General features: G+C 28.9%; 1 protein-coding gene across 19 annotated transcripts in view; it reads right to left on the bottom strand.

Annotated features, from left to right (window-relative positions):
• The window catches only part of LOC103573120 (disks large 1 tumor suppressor protein), a 216,960-nt gene that overhangs the window by 2,723 nt on the left and 186,672 nt on the right, over window positions 1–27,565 (bottom strand). For 15 of the 19 annotated variants that reach the window (XM_008552016.2, XM_053741344.1, XM_053741343.1 and 12 more), the window contains 11 exons: window positions 4,915–5,128; window positions 4,697–4,854; window positions 4,361–4,610; window positions 4,195–4,297; window positions 3,606–3,644; window positions 2,234–2,275; window positions 1,680–1,796; window positions 1,110–1,259; window positions 812–984; window positions 359–468; window positions 69–160 (listed from right to left, as the gene is read on the bottom strand). In XM_008552016.2, coding sequence (XP_008550238.1) covers window positions 69–160; window positions 359–468; window positions 812–984; window positions 1,110–1,259; window positions 1,680–1,796; window positions 2,234–2,275; window positions 3,606–3,644; window positions 4,195–4,297; window positions 4,361–4,610; window positions 4,697–4,854; window positions 4,915–5,128 — 1,448 coding nt within the window. The remainder of the gene's footprint in view (window positions 1–68; window positions 161–358; window positions 469–811; window positions 985–1,109; window positions 1,260–1,679; window positions 1,797–2,233; window positions 2,276–3,605; window positions 3,645–4,194; window positions 4,298–4,360; window positions 4,611–4,696; window positions 4,855–4,914; window positions 5,129–27,565) is intronic. The other 4 variants (XM_008552018.2, XM_008552021.3, XM_008552022.3 and 1 more) reach the window with 4 other exon arrangements.

Raw genomic sequence — 27,565 nt, 5'->3', positions numbered from 1 at the left:
TTAAAAATAATTCATAATAATTTTTGCTCAATTATTTAACAACAATAAATGAATGCTATAATTTTTACCGGTAAAGTATTCGCCAAATTCCTGCTCCATTTTTAACGCACGTTCGTACGTTTTCTTCGCTTGATCTTCAGTCATTCTTTTGTTCATTTCCCTGTAACAATTTTAATTATTTTATTGATTAGTCTTATATCTTTTCAACTTATATAGAGTAAGTGACCCAGTACCCGATCACTCATGTATTTGTATATCTATATTTACTAAATTTTACTACATATAAATATACAAATATACGAAGTGATTGGGTATTAGGTCTTTTACCTGATTTTAAATATAAATAAATACTACTTACACAATAGATTCTACGGATTTGGGTTTAATGAAAATGGCAATTGGATAAAGTTGAGCAACTTGCAACCTCTTAATTGCATTTCCACTTACATCCAGTATACAATGTTTACCCTTCAAAAATAATTATCAATTATTGATTAGTATTTCAACTGATCAACTCAATTCTCAATGACTAAATATTTTAGACTTAAAATTTTAAATATCATAAGATGTCTAGATATCTGTAATTTTATGCTGACAACTTCAATTATTTTGTATGACCTAAAATTATTAGTAAAAAAATCATAATATTTTTTAATAATTTGCGTTGTCGTATTGATGCTGTGGTGAAAATTACTGTCTTAGTCATAATATTTATATTTATTTGTAAATGTTTTATTTTAAAATATTTAGTCATATAATTTTTGAGTTTATTTTAGCACATGGTAATTTGTTATTTATTATTATTAATTACCTTTTCTGATACTTCTCGTACAGAAGCTACAGAAGTGCCATAAAGATTGTCATTGTACTGTCCAGCTTCAATAAACAAGTGGTTTTGTATGTCTTTCTCCATTTGTTCTCTCGACGCAACGAAATGATAATCTCGGCCATCAACTTCGTAGTCTCGTTTACTCCTCGTCGTGTCTAAAATATAAAAATAACGATGATTCATTTAAACACTCATTTCATTGTGAGTTATTTCAGTAGATGCGTAACTAAATTCCTACAGAAACATTAATAATAATTTTAATAAATCTAAAAAAACTTACGAGGTACACAGCTTCCAAATTTATCGGGGAATTCAGAAATAAGATCATCGTTGATACGATCTTTTAACGGTCCCAATATTATTACAGGGCGTGTGTATTGTATGGTCATTTGTTGAACAGGCTCATATGATAATACATTTTCTTCGCTACCTAAAAATAAATTTACAAAAAAAAACTTTTAGTCAAGAAATATTCATTTAATAATTTTCGAATAATTTGTTAGCATTTAAAAAAAAATTTTATCACCAGGGTTTGAAAATTTATTAGACTACTTTATTTTTTAATTAGAGGGTTTTTCTTCTATTTTAAATACATAATATATTAAAACTTTTCTTCGTTTCTTCAGAAAAGTATTTTTAGCATAAGAAAATAAAAAAAAATTATTTTCGAGACATGCGTACCGCGGCTGCCTTACTTGCACGGAACTTCTCGATAAAAAAATTAATTAAAATAAAAAAAAAATTACTCAACTAATAATTTATAAAATTTTGTTAATTATTTATAAAGAAGCATTATTAGTCTTTTTTTTTTGGTCATTATTTTTCACACTGTCTCACACGTTTGACTTACAAAGATCAACATTATTCTCATCGTCCTCCTTTTCCAGATAAACTAAAGTCAGTTCTTCCATATAGGGTAGTTCAACGCGATATAAAATTTCTTTACTTCCTGCGACGGATGACAAATCTTTATTAAATAACAGGAAAAAAAAAATAAAGAGACACCAAATAATGATATTTTTTTTTGTTTTTGTATAAACAACAAATTATACCAATTAAACCCACCCAATAACGATAACAATAAACAAAAACAAATAAAATAAAACAAAACAAATAAATAATTTTGACAAACACAAAAAACAACTACAAAAGCATCAAAAAAAATAATTAATATTAATGATAATGAACTATTCTGTAAATTTTTTTTAAGTCAGGGCGTTGATGATTTTCCACACATAATAACCTTTTATTATGTGCAATATTAATTAATGCAATTAAAGCTAATTGTTAATGTCAATACCTTATTATCTATATTTAATATTATATATATATATAACCTTTCTTTAATTTTTATTAAGTTGTTATGATAAATATAAACTCGGGTGACATTTATTGTGATATTACCTTCAGTATTAGTGTCGTCCTGGGTATAGCACAGCATGAATGCTAAAACACATTAGATTGACAATTGAATAATAACATTGAAAGCCAGCTAAAAGTGTAACTACATTGTCATCTTTAAATTATTATCATTTATTACTTTAAATATAATAAATATCTATATATACTTTTTTTAAACTACTTCAACTAGACTACACTACTGGCATGATTTAAAAAAAAAAATAATAATAATAATTGTAATTAAAAGTTAATGGTTAAGTAGATTAAATAAATGATATGAATAGATAAAATAATCAAACAGATAAATTATATATTTATATCAAAGCATCACCCTGACATTTAATAATAACATCAAGCTGAGTAGACAAACAATTAGACAGAGTATTGGAAACATACAAATGTGTTAGTATGGAATTAACAAGTGAGGGCTGAGCAAAATAGGGTAATTTTGGTAAAAAAATGTTATTTTTCAAAATTGTTTTTTTATTTTTTTTTGACATTTAAGAGCATTCTCAGACACTGCACCCCACTTTTCAAAAATATGCAATGATTTTCAACTGTCAAACCTGTATTGAAATTTTATCAATTAATTAAAAAAAAAATAAAAACCTTAATTAAAAAAGAGAGAATGTAGTCGTAATTTCGCTAAGATATAGATTTAAAAAAAATACTTGCAGTTGATATCAATTGGAAGCTGAACGAAATTTTTAAAATAAATTTTAGCCTTCAAAATTTTTAAATTCGAATTATAAAATTGATATGATGATTTTACTGAAATTTATTTAACGAATTCCGGTTAACTCCTAAGAATTATCAAATGCAAGTAATTTTTTTTTCAATGTATATTTTAGCGAAATTACGACTACATTCTCTCTTTTTCAATTAAAGATTTAATTAATTAATAAAATTTGACTACGGTTATGACAATTGAGAGCTATTAAAATTTTTTAAAAAGTGGGGGGCACTCTGAGCATGGGTTTAATTTGTATTGCGGTAATTTTGTTGTCAAATGTATATGAGTAAGACCTTAATGGTTTAAATTTATTGAAAACATGAAACAAAATTTTATTTTTTTTTATATATTAGTATAACGTCAAAGATTTAATGCAGTCAGAATAGAAAAATTGAATTTTTACTAGAACATCCACATTCTGCCCGACCCTCCTTTAATAATTAGGAAGGAAGTTTGAAATTGCGATAACTAATATTTAAATAAAATATAATGTCAATGAAAAGAAGTATGTATGATATCATTTTATAATGATTGATTATTAATTCAAAAGTTCAAGAGTTTAAAAGTATAAAAGTATATTTATCATAGTATTTAAGAGAGTTTATGAGTGTGTGGTTCAAATGGTTTACATAAAATACTTACGAGTAGGATCGTTTTCATTCTCAGGTGTTGTGGGCGACCCTACACAAGCAGGCAAAACAAAAGACATGTCACGTATCACAAGTACGAAAAAAAATTAACACAATTATAAAAAAAAAAAAAATTATGAAAAAAAAATAAAAAAAAATAACACAAAGAAGCTCATTCGGGATATATTTACGTTGGTATTAACAGCATTACGTATTATTGTTGCTGTATTTCAATTATAAGTAACATACTTGGTCACATATATATAAATATATTCTGTACAATACAGGACTAACAAAATTAATTTTCTTTACGATCAGATACTTTAGTGTAATGTTGTAATTGTAGTATAGGATATATATTGTTTTGATATTTTTGAGGATATATTACTCATATTTTTAGTCTTATATTTATTTTTAATTTTCAATCAAAATAGATATAATTAATTCAATATTACGACGCTAATTTAATAGTAACATAAACCGTACGTGCATATTCCGATCGTGCAAACAATTAATATTATTTATATCAGATATTATTAATTATATATATTTTTTATATTTATGGTAGATTAAAAAAAATATCAATGGGATAAAATACTTACGTTCTTGATCAGAACCATCCTCAGACTTGTCGTCTTTACTCTTCATAAATGGAAACTTTCTACTGAATGAAAAGTTTTTCTTTTTCCTATCAAGCGTTGATTGCTAAAATTTTAAAAATTATTTAATTAATTAATTGAATAATTAAATTTAGTATAAAGTATTTACCTTGTCTAATATAACAGGCATGTGGCCCTGGAATTTGACAGAACGATCTCTGGCCCGTTGTTTTCGCTCCCATCGTCTACGCGAGGGGATGATACCCAAACCCTCTTCGTCACCATGGGGGGTGACTCTCCTCGCTTGCCACCATTCATCATCACTGGCATTCGTCACGTGCAATATTTCGCCGTAACGAAAAGCCAAGCCGCGGCTTGGTAGACCGTCGTCTTTGTTCGGATCATAATCAAATAGAGCCCTGGTTAATTTAAAAAATAATAATGAAAATAAACGTTCATAAATAATGAGGTTTAAAAAAAAAACAAATTTAATATATGAAGTTACCTAACGTAGAGGGACTTTTTTTGTGAGGTCCTCATTAGAGTACCCGTGGTTAAATTTTGTTGAGAAATTTGTTGTTTAAGATCATGAATTTTAGCTTCAAATCTGTTGTAATCTTCAGGCTTATACTGTACTACAATTGTTACAGTTTGTCCAGTACCCTAATGAAATTTATTATGCTTATTAATATCATTAAAAAATAAATAAATTATAATAAATACCTTGAGTGCGGCAGCAGCCTCCTCATGAGTAGCTGTTCTGAGATTAATTCCATTGACACTGAGAATTTGATCACCACGTCGTAATTCACCACTAGCATCAGCGGGTCCTCCGGCTAGGATAAAAGAGATAAAGATGCCTTCACCATCCTCACCGCCAACAATATTAAATCCCAGCCCAGATGATCCTTTGTTCAGTATCACCGTGCGTACCTCACTATAATGGCAACAACAAAAAAAAAAAAAACGATAACGATATTAATCCTGGATAACGTCCAACCATTCGTAGTTTTTTACAAAAAAACATAATAATAATAAATTTAAACGCAACAGGTTGCCACTCATTTACTTCAATCTCAACTGTCTCTTATCAGTCTATTAAATTACTTTTTATAAGTATAAAATACATAAAAAATAATTAAAATATCAGCTTGTAATTAAATAATCGCTTGTGAAAGCATGTAAAATGAAATGTTGAAAGAGTTATGAGAGTTTGAATTGTTTGAAAAGAGTACTTTATTAAGGGGTTCAGGTCTCTTTGAATATTTAAAACAAGAGATCGTGAATTAGACTAGTAAAATTAGCACGTTAATTGAGATCTTCATTGGGGATTCGAGAAGCAAGTTATGTCGACTGAAAGACCAACCGAGAAAGATGAAGAGTGAGGAAGAGAGGGAGAGAAAGAAAGAGATACCGATGGAATTACTTGGTGAGTGAAGAAGGGTTCTTGACTTACTTCTGAATAATACCGAGGATCAGTGCGATTAATAGAGTAGTGGCAATTTCTATCCTCTAATGTACAAGCTCACTCACCAATACTGATAGTACTTTTAGTATCACCAGTCCAGTATGTCACTTCTCAAGCACTTTAGTAAAAGCATCAAGTACCTCTGCACTATTTCGCAGTTAAATTCTCTTGAAACCATACTCGGTATTTATAGTATATAGATAGATACCATGTACGCTTTTGCTTTGTATAGCAACGAAGGATATAGATAGTGGAATGTACGATACACAGAGCACTCTGACAAAGACCTCAAATTAGTTGGCAGATCGAGCGACAAGGAGTGAATATGCCACATACGGATCAACGAAATTTCATTAACGTTATGTCATGTGACATATTATGCAGAACTAAACTCAACCTAACAGATGTAAATGGGAAGAGAATCAGGCTATGGAATAGCTTCGTTTCTAGCTTTGCCTACATATAATATGTATATATATATTTTCAGAGGATTACATATCTTTGTAGATAGATTATGCACATGCGTACCATTTGATAACGTTTCATCAGGTTGATGTGCTTGTAAAATGTATCTCGTATATGTATATAATATGTAGATGGACAAAATATGGATGCTGATAAGGTTTAAAATTATATTATGGTAATATAATTACTCTTTGATAAAATAGGAATAATCATGGAAATATTTCACTGATTCATGTGTTATGAGGATATTTGATAGTGTTGAGTATCAAACAGTAAAATTGTTCTATATATTTAACTATATTGTTAATACAATTTAAAATTTTAAACAAAAATATTCAATATGAATAATTTAATTATAGTATAAATTATTTTCTGAGCTAATTGGTAGAAAAATTTAATAAATTAAAATTTTTAGGAGTGGGCGTTAATGAATACTTTTGGGAGTATAAATGATAACATATTTTTAAATATATATTTATTTATAGTTGAGTAGCAGTAAATTGAATTAAAATATTTTTATACTTGATGAATTTTCACGCTTAGTTGTGATTAAATGAAATTAAAATCAGTCAATAATATGCGTGACATAGCAATTATACGAGGGAGTATAAAAAAAATAGTAATGTTTCGTTATTTCTGCATGGGTTTAATTACCAAATGGACTGCATGACTAACCAAGGCTAATTAATCTCTCAATTAATGTAAATTATAATTAAAATGATAATGATAATAATGATCGTATATGTAGTTAAATTTTTCCACTGATACTCGAGATCATCCAGCGTACTGTTAAATTTATAATTTGTCTGTAGGTTCTACGTAATTTATTCAAGAGCTTTTGCAATATTACTTGTCAAATAATCGATCATGGCATTAAATATTTATGACCAATCATTTCCAGTGGCTGGTACACGATTACATTGATGAATACTTAGTTACTTAGTCAATATCTATGACAATAGATAAAGTATTAATAAAACTCTCGAAAGCCCACTCGTGAAAAAATCTTAATATAAAATGTGTTAAAAAAAAAAAAAAAATTAAATACTTTAATTATAAAACAAAGCTTTCACATTTAATATTTTTATATTAAAAATATATTATCGATTTAATGGTTAAAAATATTTATATTTAATTAAATTATAAATTTCTTTTATTAAAAGTAAAAGTTTTATATAAAATATCGGAAAAATAATTAATAATTTCAACAGATAGTTTCGGTTTTCATTAAAATTTTCATACTAAGTATTAATAATATTATTTCCATTTATTAATTGTTTTTTTCTATCGATTATTGAAAAAAAGTCGTGATAAAGTAAAAAAAAATGTAATGCTTATTTAAAAAACTAAAAATATTTTTGGTTGGTTATAAATAATTTATGAATATTACATACATTTATTGAATGAATGCGCGCAGAAATATGCGTGGTAGTTACTGCGTGAGCGCGTGTGCACTACGATAAAGTAATTGTGGTGGTAATACCACCTGTAACGCAGTAAAGAATTCACCTCCCACCATCAAACATCCACTCTGTTGCATTATTATGACTGTAAATATTTTTTTTACGTGCAATTCTTTACGTCACTCATGAGAATTTTCCCGTAGGAGTACGATTGAGTGACGTAAAAAAAATGTGGAATTAAAGTATCACTGGGCGTGGCAGAAAAATAACTTTATTAAATGTGGGTCAGTGTGTTAATAATCTTATCGCTTTTGGTTGTAACTTATATAACATATATATGTAATTAAACGTACTGAGATAAATAAGTCACTATTGTGATTGTGATTGCACTAGCTATCAGATGTTGCATTTAATTTATATGACAACTTTAACACTGCACGTTACGTATCTAACACATATGGAAGATATTTACTTTTATCTCATCACACGATAGTCTAGACGGTGCTCGAGAAGAGATAGGGAGATAATTTTTTTTTTTTTAAGTTTTTTTGTGCGTAATTGATGGGTGCTAATGCAGACAGGTGAATTGCAACTATCGCAACTAACGTGAGACAAGTCCAAGTTGTATTGAGTATACTGAAGGGCTTTTCCTATTCAGTCTTTCGACGTCAGGAGCGTCGCGACGGATTAAAGACCGACCGACGACGGCGTCGCCATGCGCGGCTCGCCCGCACTCACGGAAGAGCTATCATACAAAATCGATAGAGAAATATAAGTCAAGTATTTTCTAACGTGTCGCGCGCGCAATTTTTTTAAATTTCCCGCTTATTTTTTCCCTCTTTTATTTCTTTTAAAATGTTGCTAATGATCATTTTGAACAACGCATTCTATTTCTTTAATTAAAAACTATATTTACTCAGTTTAATTAACATTTAACTTTATTTCATATTTATAAATATAATTTATACGGCAATACGTGGCTTATAAATGAATAAAAATAATTAACAAAAAAAAAATTTTTGCCATATAGTTAAATTATTATTTTGCAGTAATAAAAAAAAAATAAAATGTCAAAGGTGAATAAGATTTTTACGAGCATAATAAAGACTGTAGAATGCCTTTTTAATTTTATTTCTACTGGGGATCATTTGCTGGAGTATAACGAGCGCGAAATTACTCGACAATATGCAAACATAGAAAAACGTTACTCATAAAGGAAAAAAAAAAAACGTGGAAAATGAGAGACTGAAAAGTAGATTTTTTGTTTCTATATTCTTTCTTTTTCATAATAACGAGCACGACACCGTGTGATTTGATTTAAAAATAATAAAAATATTAAAATATAATTATTTTATTAATAACAGCATGCAAATTTGTTATTAAATATTAAATTAAATAAATTAACTTGTTGGCATAGAGAAGAGACTTTGAGTTTTATAAGATTTATATTTATGCATAAATGCAAGAGGTTTTTAACGAGGGCATAAAGGTAACGAATGTATCTGCCAGTGTAGTAAATTCACGAATTTTTAAAGTTTTATGTAAAATGAATGTGTATGTACATAGTATATATATGTATGTTATGTAGTGTATATCGTTTGGTAGTAGTTCAAATTCACTGTTGGTGCTCTATCTATCCACCGTGACCTGATGAAAACGTGATCTCGTAAAATGCAAATTTCCGGGCTATGTAACGACACATTACTGCGTTACGACAACCCAGAGCTCGTATTTACGCGCCAAGTTGTCGCACAATTTCTAGACACGTTCATGAGCTAGGTATCTAAAGTAACTAGAGTGACATAACAAACCCCAGCGATGTTAGTTTATGACCCACAAGGTGTTCCTTTTTAATACAACTTCTCCCATTGAATAAAAATAGTTAAATTATAGAACTTTTGTTATTTTCCCTAAATTAATTATTTTTTTTTGTTTTGAAATAAAATTTTTACTTAACAGCAGAAACAGTTAATGGTTGTAATGAAGTGTAAAAAAAATTATTTATTTTAACAATTTTTTTTGTATAATTGAATTAAAAATTGTGAAGTAGGTTAAGACGTCACTGGCAAAGTACTTTTAACACAGATATTATAACACAAAAGGGAATACTCTTTGTCTGGTTTATCTCGAGAGATCCGATACGTTTACTCAAGGCGCCTATTCTACCCTTTTTCTCGCGACGAGTTGACATTCACAAGTGTCGTGTCACTGAATACAGTATAGCACAGTATACAGTACAGAAAAGTAAAGTAGTACTTATGTAGCTATGTACCCATATTAAAGTTCACCGACACTTTTTTTTTCTCAATACGAAACAAAAAAGCAACGTTCTTTGGACATTGTCAGCTTAAGCTATCGAAATATTTCCTCAGTCACCTCTTTCGTATATACAGATACACATATATGTATGCTTGTACATATATAGATCGGGTGACCGAGTTACATAGAGTGGAAGCCTTTTGGACTTTCCTTTGATGACATTTCCGTTCAGATACCGAACACCTACTTCACAATAGAATTCCGGGTAAATATTATATTATATATATATATATATATATATATATAGATAGTATCTACTGCAGCATATGTATGGTGATTCATTGATATTATCAGCACAGTAGCATGCTACCAAATAGAATTAAACGTAAATTGTATGTTTTGATTTGAGATAACGATTAAAGATTAACATTGAGTACTCTTGTATGTATTGCATACCAAAGTATTGCAAGTACGAGGGCTTGAATTTAAACTTAGCTGAGAAGACTTATTGGTACTAGTATATATAGTATATTCAGTAAAATCTTTGGCAACCCTTTCCTTGGAAAGGAGTTTCGTAACTTTAATAGGATTAAATACGCTCTCTTAGTCCCTGAGGAACTTTCGAAGACGTGGGATGAGAAACTCAATTGTTGAAAATCATAGGAAATAAAAAATTTAAAATTAATTTCGATTGTTGAGGGACAAAAACATAATTTGAATCGATGCTCCATACATTTATTTAATTGTTTGAATAGAAATTTAAGATGGAATTTTTATTGAGACCATAAAGTTGAGTTTGATATTATTTAATAAATGTTGCAGAAAACTATTGATAAATCTGATTTTGTTTGATAACTTTTCGATGAGAAAAACAAAATATATATTTCCAATAGAGTTATATTATTTAGTAATAGTATTTATGTTGGAAAATGGACGAAAGTTTGAAGGTTTGGTTGGAAAATTTCTATAGCTTTTCAACCAATTACCTTTAAACCAATAACGTGGGTCAAAAGATTATTTTAACGGTTTTCATGTTAAATTTTTTTTTTTTTTTTTTTTTTTTTTTATTTGAGAGGAAATGTCGAGGATTTTTATTGGGGATTTTTAGAGGAGATTTGATGGAGTCGGGTTGTAGGATGTGAAGGAGGAATTGAGGGCCGACTTGACCCTTGATTTTATAGCCCGAGGAAGCAGTTGATAAAAGAGCGAGAGAGTTGGGAGAATAATAAAAGGGGACGTATATATAACCTAGGTCAGGATATAACGGTTGGAAGGACATGATTTCTTCATAAATTCTCATGCCTGACCTAGTCACTGATGTTTAGGTAATTGTTTTCTTTATGCCTAAAATTTGAAAGTTAAATTTGCTGTAATATTTGCTGAGATAACATTTTTTTAATACAAATATTTAAAAAATTATCATAATGTAACATAATTAAATTCTTCATTTAAAATTCCATTTTTTTTTTTTTTGACATTAAAATAAATAATTAGATGCAATTTCTGAAGGTTAATTATTGATAAATAAAATAAACTGACAGTTTTATCTACACACAAATAATTTATCATTTTTTCCACACGGTCATAAAAAACAAAAGCCAAGATTTGAGATTGAAGAGTACAATACAGCATATATATATATATATTCACTAGTATTGACTTTTGAGATATTACTCGATCAGCGTGACACTTTATTACACGTTTGATTTAAAGCGTGTAGGTCATATCACACTCGGTGCAGAGGCGATTTTGTCGCCGCGAGTAAAAGAGAAATGATGACGAGAAAGAGTAGAGTGTCTTTTCGTCCGTATACATATATGTAATGGTCGTCGGCGGCGGAGCTTTAGATTCAGGTCAAACGTTCTTTGGAGAATGGCGATAAATCGCTGTGTCACGACATCAGGCCCTCGATACGTTTACGCTATATATGCTGTACAATTTATACGGAAGTAAAGAATTTACGTCTTATCCTTACGGGTTTTCGAATGAAGAACAAGAAAAAAATTTAAAAAAAAATAAAAAGTCAAGATAAAGATAAACCTTACTATACCTTTTGACGAGTTTATCCCTCAGGAGTTTACGTCTCAAAGTGGCAAAGGGGCCGATAGGAAAAATCTGCTGCCTGTTTCGTGTCATATTTTTCATTGGCTTCTTATTATTTTTTAAAAGACAATCTTTTTTTTTTATCAAATACCAGCTGCTGTCAAATTATTTATTTTTCTTATCTTTTATCTAATAACTTATTTTTATATGATTTATGTTGTAATGAAAATTATTCGAACCAATTCATGTCAAATTATTTTTAGTTTTTAATGTTGATTTTTTTTATAAATTTATTCAGAAGCAAACAAATTGTTTCTAATTGATCTTTCACTTTGTACTATTTTATTATTATTATTTTTTGCTCTAAAATGTCAAACGGAAAAGTGAGTTATTGCACACAAAAGAATAAAAAAAGTAAATAAAAAATAAAAACACTAAATTCACTGGTATGTCAACGTGGGGAATTGTGTCCTGTGCGGAATAACCGTTTTCAACCCGAACAAAGGGAGCACACTCGCGAAGGGCAAACGAATGTAGACAACAACAAAAGAGTTTGAAATCACAAAAGTAGAGTAAATAAAAATTATAAAGTTGCTGTCGACGGCCATCAAGAAACGCGTCATTTGTTTCTTTGCAATAAATATAATTATTTTTAGAGACGAAAAAAACCGCGGGAATTAAATATAAATTTAAAAATACTTGTGACTAACAAAATGACGAGATGAGATTGATAAAGTTTAGCGGGAGGCTGAAGTCTGATTTAAAGGAGAAAAGTTGGAGTGGTCGCACGTCGCAGACTGCTGTCTGTCTACTGCCACGAGGAGCATTCACTCCTTACCTCTGCGTCATCCATACTGATCTCCACCCACGTAAGTCACGCCGAAGACTATTCAAACACTACTGTATAAACTCTGTATTATCAACGGTCTGCGAGTGAATGTGTGCTTGTAATTTAACTGAATGGATTTAATGATACAACTGCCAGAAACGTAATATTATACTTTTTTTTTTTTTCGTTTTTTCATCGTAACTATGACGCACGTGGATCACAGTATATTTATTGTACATTCATAGCTAAAATTAACTTCATCGAGTTGATTTAAAATTATTTTAATTAAACTTATAAATAAATTAGTTCAATATTTTTCTTTTTTTTAGTAAATTAGTAATAAAATTTTTTGACTCAGTATATTGACTGGAAATTAATTTAAAAAGTTTGTATTTTTATACATTAGGTAAAAAAAAATCTTTTGCTCCAAATGAGAAGAAAAATGTATTTTCATTAATGGAAAAATTCGTCCACTTCAAATTAATAAAAAAATCTACTTTCATAAAAGCAAAAATTTTTCTACTCGAAATCAATCAAAAAATTTATGTTACATCTAAATATAAATTCTTTCTATAGAAAAAAAAAAGGAAAAATGAATGGACAATAAAATTTAAAAGCATGTATAAATCAATAATACGCTTTAAAAGGTTTCATATGCAGCTGCCACGAGATTCAAACATGTAAAAAAAATAAATAAATAAAAGAGAAAGAAAAAAAATTATGAAGCCGTACTTTAATCTGGAGTTTATTTAAAATATGCACCAAGGTATCGCGTACACTGAAGAATTATATTCAACATCAACCCGATTAGTCTAACCGGAAATGGAGATCAAAAATGTAATAAAGAATAAAGGAATTGAAGAAGGAGAGTAAGAAAGACAGAAAGGAGAATAATAATGTGGACTTTCTAGCTTGAAGGCTCGTGGGCGATTTAGCAAAGCTCTCACCAGAGAGATTATCGTCGCACGGTCTTGACTTGCCGCGGCTCTGAATATACTTTTATATTTATATATATACATTTATGTATATATATATATATATATATATATATATATATATATATATAATCGCCCTTCGACCCGGTGGATGTCGTCGGCTCGTTTGTCTAGATCGTGTCGAGCGATGGGTGGAGGAGAATATAGAGAATACCGTTGCGTATATTTGCAGCGTGAAAGTACGCGTTCTTCGTTTAGTTGCTATATCGCGCTCCGAGCTGTCACGAACACTATTCGCAAATGGTGCCACTTTACGATTATAACTTTTATTCGAGACTTTGCCGCTATATGTACTTCCTCTATTGATATTTTTACTCGTTAAATATTCATTTATATTATCCAACTTATTTATACAAACATTGATAAGCATTTTTTTTTATTTTATATAACAGTAATAAGAAAATAATTACAGTCATAATAGTAATATACTATATATTTTCTTGTATTTTATTACACTAATATTTTAAACATCTATTATTAAGTTTCTATTTTTAAATTTTTTTAATTTTATTTAATAAAATGATCACCAGACGCGCACGATGTAATTTACTTTTATGGAAGGTAATAGTCTGATAAAATTTATAAAAAGTAAAGTAATAAATGTGTACGAGAACCTCTTACATTGCCGCACCAACTGGTACTAACGTATTTAAGGCTGAAAAGTAAAGACACACGCACCACCCGGTTATACCACCGCGAGAGGGGTTGCCAACCCACCGGGCTTCTCTGCTTTACAACACACGCTCCAACTATTTCTTTACCTATTGTGTATGCTACACATATACAACTCACCCTTGATTATTGTATGCTGCTAGATCTAAGTATGTGAGAAACTTACATGAGCTCACGACATATATATGTATAATACTATAATATATATAGTATAATACTATAGTATATAGGATAGTACGATGCACTCTCAACGGAACTCAAAAAATCTTAACCGACTTGATCCTGTATATTAGTACCCCGGGATCTTCGCTTAGAGATCTTTTTTCCCCGAGGGTGACTTTATTTCGGAGTTATTTTTTACAACCGTTATAACTTGAACAGTCTGTTTTAATTGAATTAATATAACGAAAAACGAAATTAAACCATTTATTGTTGATGGATGTAACTAAAAAAAAAAAAATATTTATTTGTCCTAAGGGAAAATAACCTTTATAGTGCAGAAATAAAAATATACAATATTGTTCATGAACAATTGAATAGAATGTTTTTGATCACTGGAAATAGGAAAAAAATTGATTATTACACTCAAGTTTGAATATTAGTTTGCATTGCGGTCAAAGTAACATACGTGCGGATGAATACTATCGACACGCATACTTGAATTTTGTGGTATACAATGGTATGTAGATGGAATTGGTCACCTCGTCTAGCTGCTCGCATTCGTGCAATACAATGTCGGTAAACCTCTACATGCATATATATATATATATATATATATAAATACCAGTGTAGACATTGAGGTCTTGTATGAGACATTGTAATACTCGACAGTTTGACAAAATCACGCAACTAGTTTTCGAATATTATTGTCAACAGTATGTATGTCTACATATGTGTAAATATATGTTGATATAAATTATATATCGACGTTTTAATTAGTAAATGGTCTAACTCCATTTCAGAAAATCCTCTATTCATGCGAAAAAAAGGAAGTTGAAAATTTTTTTTCATCTAAAAATCAATTCTATATCTAGTATAAGTATAGTATTTTTATCAAGGCTACTCGAATGATTTTTTCTCTGACTATTAGTATCTGAAAATTGCACACAATTACCTACGAAAAATAATCAGTTAGACACTTTGCTAATTAGAACGTCGATATATATATATATATATTACTTACTCTGTTATATATATATATATATATATATATATATATATATAACAGAGTAAGAAATTCTTTTAAATAGATCGTCAGAGAGGAAAACCGTACACACATATATAACTAGCACAAAATTTGGTCCAATTTACAATTTAGATGTCGATAGTTACATTGAAATTTTTAAATTCATTATGAATTACTCCATTTAATTTATATATACTATAAAATTTATAAACATTGTGTTTTTGTTCACACATAAAATGCAAATTTATAAATTACAACTGCAAATATCACTTATTCAAAGCAATTGTACCGGCGTATTTGTATTATTTGTTTTGTTATAAAATTCACCATGTGATTATTGTATATAAATTTTTTCTACAGTAGGTTCGGTCAAAATCTCAGTGAAATATAGATGTAGTGTATTATTTGTTGGTCTATTACAGACAATCATATCCAATATTGTCTAACAATATGTATTTACACTCGTACCCAACACTTTACATTCTTCCCATATCCCTTCGATATACCATTGCTACTTCAATTCAATAGCATTATTGATTTTCGATAAATTGGTACATTTTATTAGATGTTTGCACATAATCAGAGCACACATGAATTTAATTTAATACTCGATTTAATTTTAAATTATTTTAATTTACTTTGTTCATTTAACTCTCCATATAATTTGAAATTTTTTATCCGATAAGCGAATAAAATTAATCGCTTAAAGTAATTATAGACGGAATAAAACCTCGAAAATTTTTATGATGGATTTATAAAATAAATGCGTGTAAAGATTAATGAGTTTATAATTGTAACTGTATATAAAACATTTAAATGTTAATTTATGTGTAATAGATAAGGTAATGGTGACTCATTGGCTAGATAGCACACAGTTTCTCACGGTTAAAAGCATTATTGTATTGTATCACGCGTAGTTACGAGTATATTCACGTATTTACTTTACTCAGTAACAGCGTGAATTTACTCGTTTTACGAGAGTACAAAATGCCTAACGCCCACGTGCGATGTCTCTCATACCGACTAAATCACTGTTCACGAGTGTGTCTTATTCTTCAATTTAATCTCAATCGGCTGTAAACTTTCAAACTACTTTACTTAAGCTACTAATTAAAAAATAAAAAAATGCTGACAGTTAAATCCAGTTAAGGTTCATAATATTTTATATTAATCAAAAAACTTAACTGAAGAAACAATAAATTCAAATAAATTGATATTTTTCAGCATCAATCTTTATGGAAAAAGTCTCTTCTAAACTTTCCAAGTAGAATAAAAAAAAATAATAATAATAATAATAATTTAGCATGAAAGATCTTAGACTAGAAACTTGGGTAATTATGTCCTCAAGGCTTCGAAGTAGTAAAGAGAGAACGGGTTTTTAAGAAATAAAAAAGAGAAAATCACACTCTACTACTTCTTTCTCCTGCTCTTCTTCTGCAAGTATCGTTTAGCTCGACATCTCACTTATCTGAGCCATTATATACCCGTTTTTTTAAATTATTCGCGGTAAGGATATCTCATGAGAAATTTTATGAGTCCTCAAAAACTCAGCAACTGCTTACAGAATATTTTAACAATAAATAAATTATTTAAAGACTAAAAACAATAACAATTTTAGAGACTTAATTCACCGGTGCGTGCACACTAGAGTATGACAGTCATTTATCTAAATTTTCATAGAAATTGTAAAGACAATACGTCCTACGGTACTTTGGAAATTATCATCGGGTTTTAGTGTGCTTTGTGTTGAGACTCTTGTAAAGAGTGCACTTAGATTAATGAGCTTGAGAAAACTTGTATATATTCCCTCATCTCTTTCTCTCACTCTCTATTTATATTTTATAATTTACTCCAATCACAATGATAATAATAATAATAATAATAATAATAATAATAATAATAATAATAATAGTGAGAATAATTTGATAATAGTGATAATAACAACAGTAATAATAAATTATAATTTAATCTCTTTAACAATTTGGCTTTTGAATTCAATAAACGCAATTTATTTCTTTATAATTCAATTATATAAATTATTTTTGCGGCATACTTTGTATCAGTTTAATTTCATTCGCCTCTTTTTTTCACATACAATATATATGTATACATAATATGACTTATTATTATTACATTTTTCAATTCATCTAACGAGCTTAATCATTACTGTTATTATTATTATGAATGTCTGATTGAGTTTGGTATCAAAACGAGAGAAAAAATATAAATTTTAAAAAATAATAAGGCTTCAGTTACTAGATGATAGTAATTTTTCACCCATCATTATTATTTGTACATAAATATATATGGAGTTTTGTAGACGGAAGCTATAAGATACAAGGAAATGAATTATTAGAAATTATACTAATCTAATGTACTGTCTCATCATCTCGATGACTGATTCATAAAGATCTACGTGGGAGTTGATAACATCCGACCTCAATTTTATTATTTCTTCAACCCGACATCACCGATCGCTGAGAGGTACCGTAATATATATACATATAAGACACTAATGCAGTTTTCATCTGTATGCCTTTCTCATGATCTTACGTATAACAAGTTCAATTTTTACACGCCACTTAAGCTAATCTATTGTTATTTTAATCGCTCGAATAAGTTTGTTACTAGCAACTGATAAAATAATTTTATTTTCAAATTTTATTTAAAAAATTTTTTGGAAATTATAGTAAAGTATTCAAAAAAATTAACTTTTTAATTTTTTAATAAATATGAATTTAAAATCATTTTGAGTTTGTTTTAAAAAATAAAAATATTAATAATTAAAAGGACATGGGATTAAAATTTGGATATACAAAAAATCCCGAGTGCATTACGTACAGAATGCGTTAATTATAAATCGTTAATAAGAGATAAGATAAATCTACAGATGGTTAAATGCATATATATTACGGTAATGTCTCTAGTAACTAATTACAAGTAGGAAGCTCTACGAAATATCATTAGATAGTAGTGTACGTTGGATTAACCACGACGAGACACGCTTCACAGCATCACAGTTTAGTTACTCTCAACTATCAAGCTCGATTGAATTATCTTAGCTGTACTATATATATATATATATATATATGCAACTATATATTTAGTTACTATACGGACTTGACTCGGGGGTATACCTTACTGTAACGTACTTGCAAGTCCTGTTCCAGGAAAATAAACTGTATCACGTGGTTCATTGAACGTGAAAGTATTTAAACACGTGAAAGAGGAAATAACTACATAACATAACATGTCCCCGGGCTTTCCTGGAATTTCTCGCTTGTGACTCAACCGGCAACTATTGGCTCCAATAATACTTTATATATTTTATTATATCACTTCCGTGATAGATTTTCTTTACGAACTAAATAATTTTAATATTTATTTCTTACCCATTTTTTTCTTATTCGTAACTAGTCATTGCTATTTATAACTATCCAATCTTACTCACCTGTAACAGAAAATAATAAAATAAATAGTTAGTTTTTTTTAATAATAAAAATTTATAGCAATATTTAATATGGGTATTATGTATCATTATAATCATTTATTAAAATAATAATGATTATTTATGATAAGTATACTGTAAATTATTATATGAAAGTGGCCAGTAATTAATTATTTCACGATATCATTCTCTCCGTTTTGAAATATTTGAAATTTGCAATTAATTTATATCAATGATAGTTTTAATATATTTCTGTTAATCGAATATTTAATTTGATGACTGCCCATAAGTACAATTACAAAATTATTAAATTTTGAATTTTGTGTATTTTAACTTTTGTATATTTTCATTGAAATTACATCCATCAAAGAAATATTTAATTACGTACAAGAGTAAATTGATTTAAAATTTTCATTAATTATAATTTATATTATAAATTTTCTATGATAAAAAATAGCTCATTGTTTTACATAACATCGCATTTGCTTTGACTTTGTGCAACGTGGATATTTATTCTCATGAGAGTAGTGACGTTTGAACACGAGTTTAGTCGTTGAGGATTGACTGGATTATTTGCATGGCTGACGAAAGCAACTGGGATTCGAATACTCTCCTTTTCTTATACTAAAAGCATTTATAGACATATATATATATATATATATATATATATATATATATATATATACTGTATTTCATACAACGTGTTTTCTTATATACACAATCATAGTGTATCTACAGCTATACTGCTAGAAATAGCTGAGAATATTACGAATGGAATGGAAGTACAGGAGAATATGTCGGATTCCCGCGGGAGTTTCTCGCACGACATCATCGTAGTCGTTTTGGTCCAACTCGTATTATCTAAACTTATAGCTCACGTTTATATCACACAAGCATCAACGCGTACTACAGTATACTACATTCAGTGTATACATATATGTATCAACAAAGTGGATATTTTAACGTTTACTATGACGTTTTACTTGGATATTCACTGGGTGGATGGATGTTATTGTCAGAAATAAACTGAGACTTATCTTATTCTTTTACTCTTACTTCAACTGTCATATACGAATGTACGTATAATATGTTCAATGAAAAGACATGTTATTATAGATGCATATATATATATATATATTTCAATAAATGTGTGTTAGTATTGAAGAAATACTTATTATTGAAGAAATGTCAAGTTGATTTAACTTGTCGTACACATTACTATATTATACATATATATGAATGTGTCTTTGAATATGTATATTTATGAATTTCAAGCTATTATCGAAAAGCAACCTATTATCACAAAATAAGCTCATGATGTCATATGCGTATATATAAGCAAGACATGGCGTATATGCAGAAAGCAGAATTGAAGCGAAACTTCCTGCGAGACTCAATGAACATTGTATAGATAATCGATGTACGCCACTACACCAATATCGATTTACCCATCTTACATTATAGCTTCATACATTCTCTATGAATATGTATATAGCCAGTGGCAATGTTAGATTTTGGAGAATGGAGACGGACATTGCGTCAACGCAGATAGATCTTTTAGTGGTAAAATGAATCCACGAATCTAAAAATTTTTTTTTTGTGTGTGCGATACTTCACAGGCTGTTGAATTGACAGAATTGAATTAAATCTGATGAAGTTTCATAGGATATAATGATAAAATTAATGAATTCATTTTACTGGATACTTATCAATGATAAGATTTTATTCGAAGTTTTTTAATATTTGAAAAACGTCAATCAATAATTAATTATTGCAAAAAATTTTCTGTCGATTGATAGTAATTAGAAGTAAATATTTTAAAATTGAGCGTGAGATAAAAATTTTTTCACAATAAATAAAAAAAAAATATATATGTGATTCATTTTTACGGTCAATATAACATTGTAATTTAGTCGTAAATGACCCGATTGTGTCTCTGATGATACCGTGCGACAGTAAAGTCTAGCATAACTATAGAGAATCGAGGGTATCGTAAAATAAACGGCAGCTCGTCGTTAATGCCAAATCCGCGGTATCGTTAGTTCCAATGGACGTTGTAGTACCTGGATGTAAACACATAGTATGTTCGTATGCCCATCCAACGTCCTCACTACCAGTGTGAATATTCTCCCCCAGTGTAGTATCTGCTACTCGATTTTAGTGCGCGATAACGCGGTGCAACAGAAACTCAACCAATCTCTCTGTACTCAACGTGTATTTTCATTTCATCGGACCTATCTTCTCGTCTGCTCTATTCTGTATATTTAATACAAGTATATACTACACTATAATTTAGTATAACATAGTATACTACAGTCGCATATACACTAGACTCTTGTCTTGTCTTGTCTACTCTACGTAGTTTAGTAAAGTCTCGGTTTAGTTTATAGTTTGCAGTCAATATTAGTCCAGTAGGGACTCATTGTATCGCGAATACTCGGAGCTAAGACCACCAGTAGAGAGAATCTATGGCATCCAAAGCTTCAAATCGGCGCCTCACGTATGTCTATCAAACTTGAGCCATAGCGATCCAGTCAAATTTTTTAAATTCACTGACGTTAAATAAAAACATAACTGCATTGTTAGTATTCTGCAGATCTTAATGGTAAATTGAGTAATATTTTGTTATTTTATAATTCGTATTTTTTATTATTTTCAATGTGTTCATTATAGCCAAATAAATAAATAAATGAATAAACATTCGAATCGTTGATTGATAACAAATATCATAAAAAACAAAATGACAGTAAAATAAACTCGATAGATTCAATTTAAAATATATATTTTTTATTTGTTACACTTAAATAACGAAAAACAAATAGCTGACAGATCTTTTTTTATTTGAAAAATATTTAAAACATTTATAAAAAATTTTTTATTTTGTTTTCGTTTGAATCTATACTGTTTTTTTAAAAGCAAATGTCTACTATTCTCTACACCATTTCGTTTGCAAAAAGATTTTCTGTCAACTTGTCAATCTATATTGACATTTAAAATAAATATCAAGAGAATATAAATTTAAAATTGACAACTGAAGATTTGAATTATACAAAGTGGACCATCTGTCGGTGTCTTCACCGCATTTGATATCCCATTATCACTATTATTTTATTATTTTTTTTTTTTAAATTTTATTTTACGTTCGTTCATTTATTTTTTGGACTTTATTTTTTGTTAATGCTTCTTTCGTTCACGCTATAATGAAATCGTCGAGACCACCAGCCGAGTAACTCGAAATAAACCGTATAAATCTGGTCGCACGTGTACGGCATCGCCTGGTCTACTGCCGTAATGTTGAGATTTCCTCTAGACTATCCTTTACTTTACTTTATTTTTATACTTTTTTTTTTCTTTTCCCATAACTAGCAGTGGTTGTATATGCCAATGGCAAAAAATAATAATAATAATAATAATAATAATAAAAGACATAAAAAATATAAGAGACGAAAGAGTATATTATATATGTTCGGTACCAGGAAAATAAAAATATAAAATAGAAAAATATATGCAGCTGTGGTCGCGTGTACACAGCATTTTGGCATACAGATAAACCTTCATAAAGTATGGATGCACTGGGACTATGGTACTTTCTTTTACTCGTTTTTTTATATTTTTTTCACCTAAAAACAAATATTTATTTTGTTAAATTTAAACTCAGACAAAGAGAAAGAAAATTGAATGCCCTTTTCTATCCCATATAATAAAGTCAAGATTATAAACTCCAAAAAATGTATTTCGGTAATTTATGCATCCTCTATATATACTTTATTTATTATTCGCACATCTCTTACTTATGCTTACGTACAAAACGTTCAGCAGGTGTTTTCAACGACTATCGTATGTTTTATTATCTTTGCATCCGGCTGAATAATGCACTAGACTTTTATGTTTTTTATAGGTTAAATAATAAATATGAAATAAACAACAAAAACATCACTAAATAAACCGATTAATTATAAAGTCTGAATTAAAACAAACAAAAAATTACCTAAGCTCAGATAAATCCCTTGGATAATTTCACTTCACCATAAACTAACGACTGCACTTCACGGTATTAATCGGAAAAATTAATGATAAATAAATAAGTAGACTAGAGTAAAATAAATTTTGTTTTTTTCGGATAGTTTAAAGCCGCTTAAAGCAATCGACAATGTTTCGTGATTGCCAAGCAATGGAATACTAAGTCTCGAATAGAAATAAGTGTGTAAAGCAGTAGGAGAACCTTCCTTCCCATCATTGTATATATTTATTTAGATGTAGATATAGATATATATATGTGTCTGTATTATGTGCAGAAGAGTGAGTCAGACTCGTGACACAACGACTAACGACGTACAGACGTGTCATATGATTACCAATGCGATGGTTACTCGCTCGGACTTGAACGGAATACTAGATAGAATACTGGAGTTACGGGTTGAGGTATTTTACCTTTACTTTTTTTTTTTTTTTTGTCATACATATAACATTATATTAGACTAGTAAAAGCGATTCAACCGAATGGAAGTAGCCTGTGCTTTGTAAAGTAGACGAATGTAGACTTTCATAGAGAATTTGCCGAGTAATGTTCCATCTGAATAGTTACTTGTACTTGTACTTTAACAGTATTCCGTTGGTATTATGGGTATTTGAGGGTAAAGAGTGATGAAGAGAGGATGAGAGAAGTAAAGGAAAGATATCGACAGGAGACTAATTGTATTTAACTGTCCGTTTAAATTTACACGTCGTTCAAATGGAAGTCGATGACACGTGATAAGAGACTCTTGACTCACCCAAACTCACTCGCTGATATATTTAACTGTATGTATGTATATATATATGTATGTATATTATACGTATGTATGTACTTTGTTGGGTTGGGTCAAACGGAAGTGCACTAGTTGTAATACCATAAGAGTTTCGAATCCAAATACATACAAGTTTAGTAAAGTTAACTCGAGCGAAAGTAATTTTGTACATATTAGGATTAAGTTTAAATGTCATTAAGCTTAAATGTAAATTTAGCTTTTTTTCTGTTTTAATAATTCATAAGATTTAATTAACTTTAATTGATAAATTATAAAAATGATAAATTTATTATTTTATATGGAAAAAATTTTTTATTCAAATTTATTATTAAATCATGAGTCATTTAATTATGAGTGATTTTAATGCTTGGTATTTAGTTTTACTCATCGCCATGAGATAATGCAGTTGTGAATGTTAAAAAGAAAAAAAATAAATAAACAAGTATTTTATTATTTTTAAATGTTATTAAAACATAAACGTTGTTATTTTGGTAGATAACATTGTTAAATGCGAATTTCTCTCAAGCATTTAGCTGTCATAATAACATTGTTTATTGAGTTTAAAATACAAAAAAAGAGAAAGATGAAGATGGATAGGAAAATTAAAATTTTTAAATTATGTAAATTATTATGAATACTGACAAACTGTTAAAGAGTAAATGAATAGTAGATGAGATGGATAATAGTAGAGAGTAAACAAAGTTTTCATCTGACGATGCTGCTGCGTCAATGACCCGAATAACTTTTTCAATAGAAGGTGATGTTAACTCTTGCTGTATTCACATGAACTGAGAAATATATATATATGTATACATATATATACAATATTTCTCTTCATCAACGTGAATTCTGGCAGCAAGAGAGCTGCTTCTACTTCTATAACCAGTGGCTAGAGTCGTTGACTAACTTCCTGAATCAGTGCTGGCTGTCCTATGAAAGGATCCTATTCGCTCATTTTCCTTTGCTACTTGTCTCTCTGTACTCTGCATAGATTTCATATATATATATAGTATGGTTGTAATATTAGACAAACTGCAAGCACGAAATTGCTAAATGTAATTTTACTCTCGCTTCAAGCGATGAATGGTTTTATACAAAATATTCACTTTATTTTTATCATCATTTTTTTTACACATTAAAATTCTATAATTTAAAATAATACACTAGTAATTCCACAAAAGGAATTATTAATATTTTTTTTAAATTAACAATTTTAATTACAGTAATTATTAAGTGTTAATTATTGTTTTTTAAAATGTCATTAACTTTTTATATATTATCAAGACTAATTTAAAATAATTACTTTTTGTTGTTTTTTTTTTTTAATTAAGTAATTTGCTTTATTAATTATTTTTGTGATTAGTGTGAAACACAGGGGGTTTAAGAAGTTTAATTAGGATCAATAAATTCATTTTACGTATTTTTAACGGCTCGATGATTCGATCCAAAAAGTTTTACGACTCAGGGAGATCTTCTGGTTAAATACGCTCGACAAGGTAACTAAGAGGAAAATGAAAAAAAGAAGGAAGAAAAAATAGAAAAGGAAGTGGAAGAGGAAGAATAGGTAGTTAAAGCAAAAGAATAGAAAATGTAGATGTGGAAAAAGAATAAGAAGAATAAGAAAAGTAAAAATAAAAAAATGAAGGGTAAGGAGTGATGAAACTTATTCGTATTGCACGAACATCATAAGATAAAAAGAGAACAAGAGAACAGATGAAATAAACTTGTCGAGCGAGTAACGAGGATGAATGAATTTTGCACAAGTTATTCCGTGAGGAAATTTGCGCGTCAAGTCATGAGTAGAAAATTGTGAGATCTGCGTTTAATTTATCTTGTCTGATTCTACTTGAAACTAATTTTAAATGGAAGAAGAAAAATCATTTTTTCTGTCTATTATAATGTATTTTTTATTTTTTATTATTACTAGCGCCAACTCTCGGGTACTCTGTATTTATCTTCTGCAACAACTAATTAACATTTAAATATCTTCATTATATTTCTGTGTTCGATCTTGAATAATTAACGGGATTTTTAATTATTTTTAGACCCTGATAAAAACTAACTCGGAAAAATAATACGCATCACCAGCTTCAGATAAACCGACATAAATAATAATTTTTAGTATGCATAGATTGTAATTAGTTTATTTCAATGCCCAAGTTGTTTATAGACAAGTAAGATGATAAATTTCGATCTGTGCATATATTTATGATAATATTTAAGGGAACGCGAGCTCTTTCCAAAGTGCAAGTACAATTTGTGTCGCTCCTTACCCTCGTTACCTAATACGTCACGTTTACAGGCATACATACAATAGTTAATGAACTGTTCTCAGTATTATCAACGACCGCGATATCCGCACAATTGAAAGCCTTCGTTTCAGGCATCAAAGCACATTGATTATGATCCCGTCAATAACTGCTTTACACTTTATAGATTATAGATTTAACGACTATATATCGGCTTGTTATCTTAACGATTAATAATGAGGTTTATGTATATATACTTTTATTAAAAAACTTACTCATATTTTATTTTTTCCCATATTATCTCCCAGAACAATTGAATCGATATAAAATTTGCGTACTGAATAGAAGATCTTAGATTTGAGTCTCGTTAAAACTAACTATAATTATTTATGTTATTATTATTTTAAATTATACAGTCGTTTTTAATCAAAATTACAAAGTTTCAAAGAAAAAAAAATTAAATTTCAATTTATTAAATTTCGTTTCAACATACTGTGGACGTCGTAGATAAAGAAAAAAATAAAATATACTGTTTTAAATTAATTAATAAAACAAATTGGCTTGAGAAGTATTTAAACTAAACAATACACTTTATCGTGATTAATTAAAAGTATTAATCAGTTTCCTGTATACTGCCTGACGGTTACTCAATCCGTTGTTACTTTCATTGTTCATAAATGTGCTTGTCAAGGACATCGTGTAGTATGAAATAACAACTTCAATGTCTAGTTTTTTTTATAAAATTATGTAATACTTTTTATCTTATATTTTTCGAAACTCAAACTATTACCGAGTAGAATCGCGTCAGCGTTAAGAAAATATCCCAAGTAAAAATTGTATTTGTCGAGTTTGAAATTGTCGCTGTGTCAGCAGCAGGCAATTCACGTTTAAAATATAGATATATATCTATATCTATATGTGTTATGTAAATCTACGGGTACGTATGAACTCTTCTTAGCATAACTGATTTTCTTTTATTTTTTTTCTCGAGTTTACATTGTGAACTAGATTTCGCGGGATAGTAATTTCACGTAGCTCAACGTCAAACAGAAACGTGAGCGTAGAAAAAATTAAATTTTTTTATCTTTCTCTACATATGCTTTAGTACGTGTCGGGATAACTATACTCACGGATGACAATGTGACCACTGGATAAAAAAGCCTGAAGGATTTCAAATACCCTCATCTTTTTCTTTCTCCCTTTACATATATACATAATTAAATACTTTACTTTTTATCTTCTAATCCTCTATTATACTCTCTCGTCTCATTGTCAGTCAAAACAAAGTACAGTTTTTTTTAAACTTAATTCCATTCTGAAATAAAAGCTAGAATTAACTTATCAATCTCTTTCTTACAACAAAAAAATTTTTTTCTTTAACTAAATGGGGTGATCAATCCAGGGAATGACCATGACCAGTAAATGAACATTATTTAATTTTTCTATATCATTTAGAATATATACATAGAGAAAATTCTTCATTGTTGTTTGCTCAACAACTCTGAGAACTTCAATTATAATTTTGCTTTATCCTTCTACATTAAAATATTGAAAAGTATGACCATTCTTT

Source organism: Microplitis demolitor, chromosome 8 (genome assembly GCF_026212275.2).
Source record: "Microplitis demolitor isolate Queensland-Clemson2020A chromosome 8, iyMicDemo2.1a, whole genome shotgun sequence".
Taxonomy (NCBI): Eukaryota; Metazoa; Arthropoda; class Insecta; order Hymenoptera; family Braconidae; genus Microplitis; species Microplitis demolitor.
This window is presented reverse-complemented; position numbering and strand designations above follow the sequence as displayed.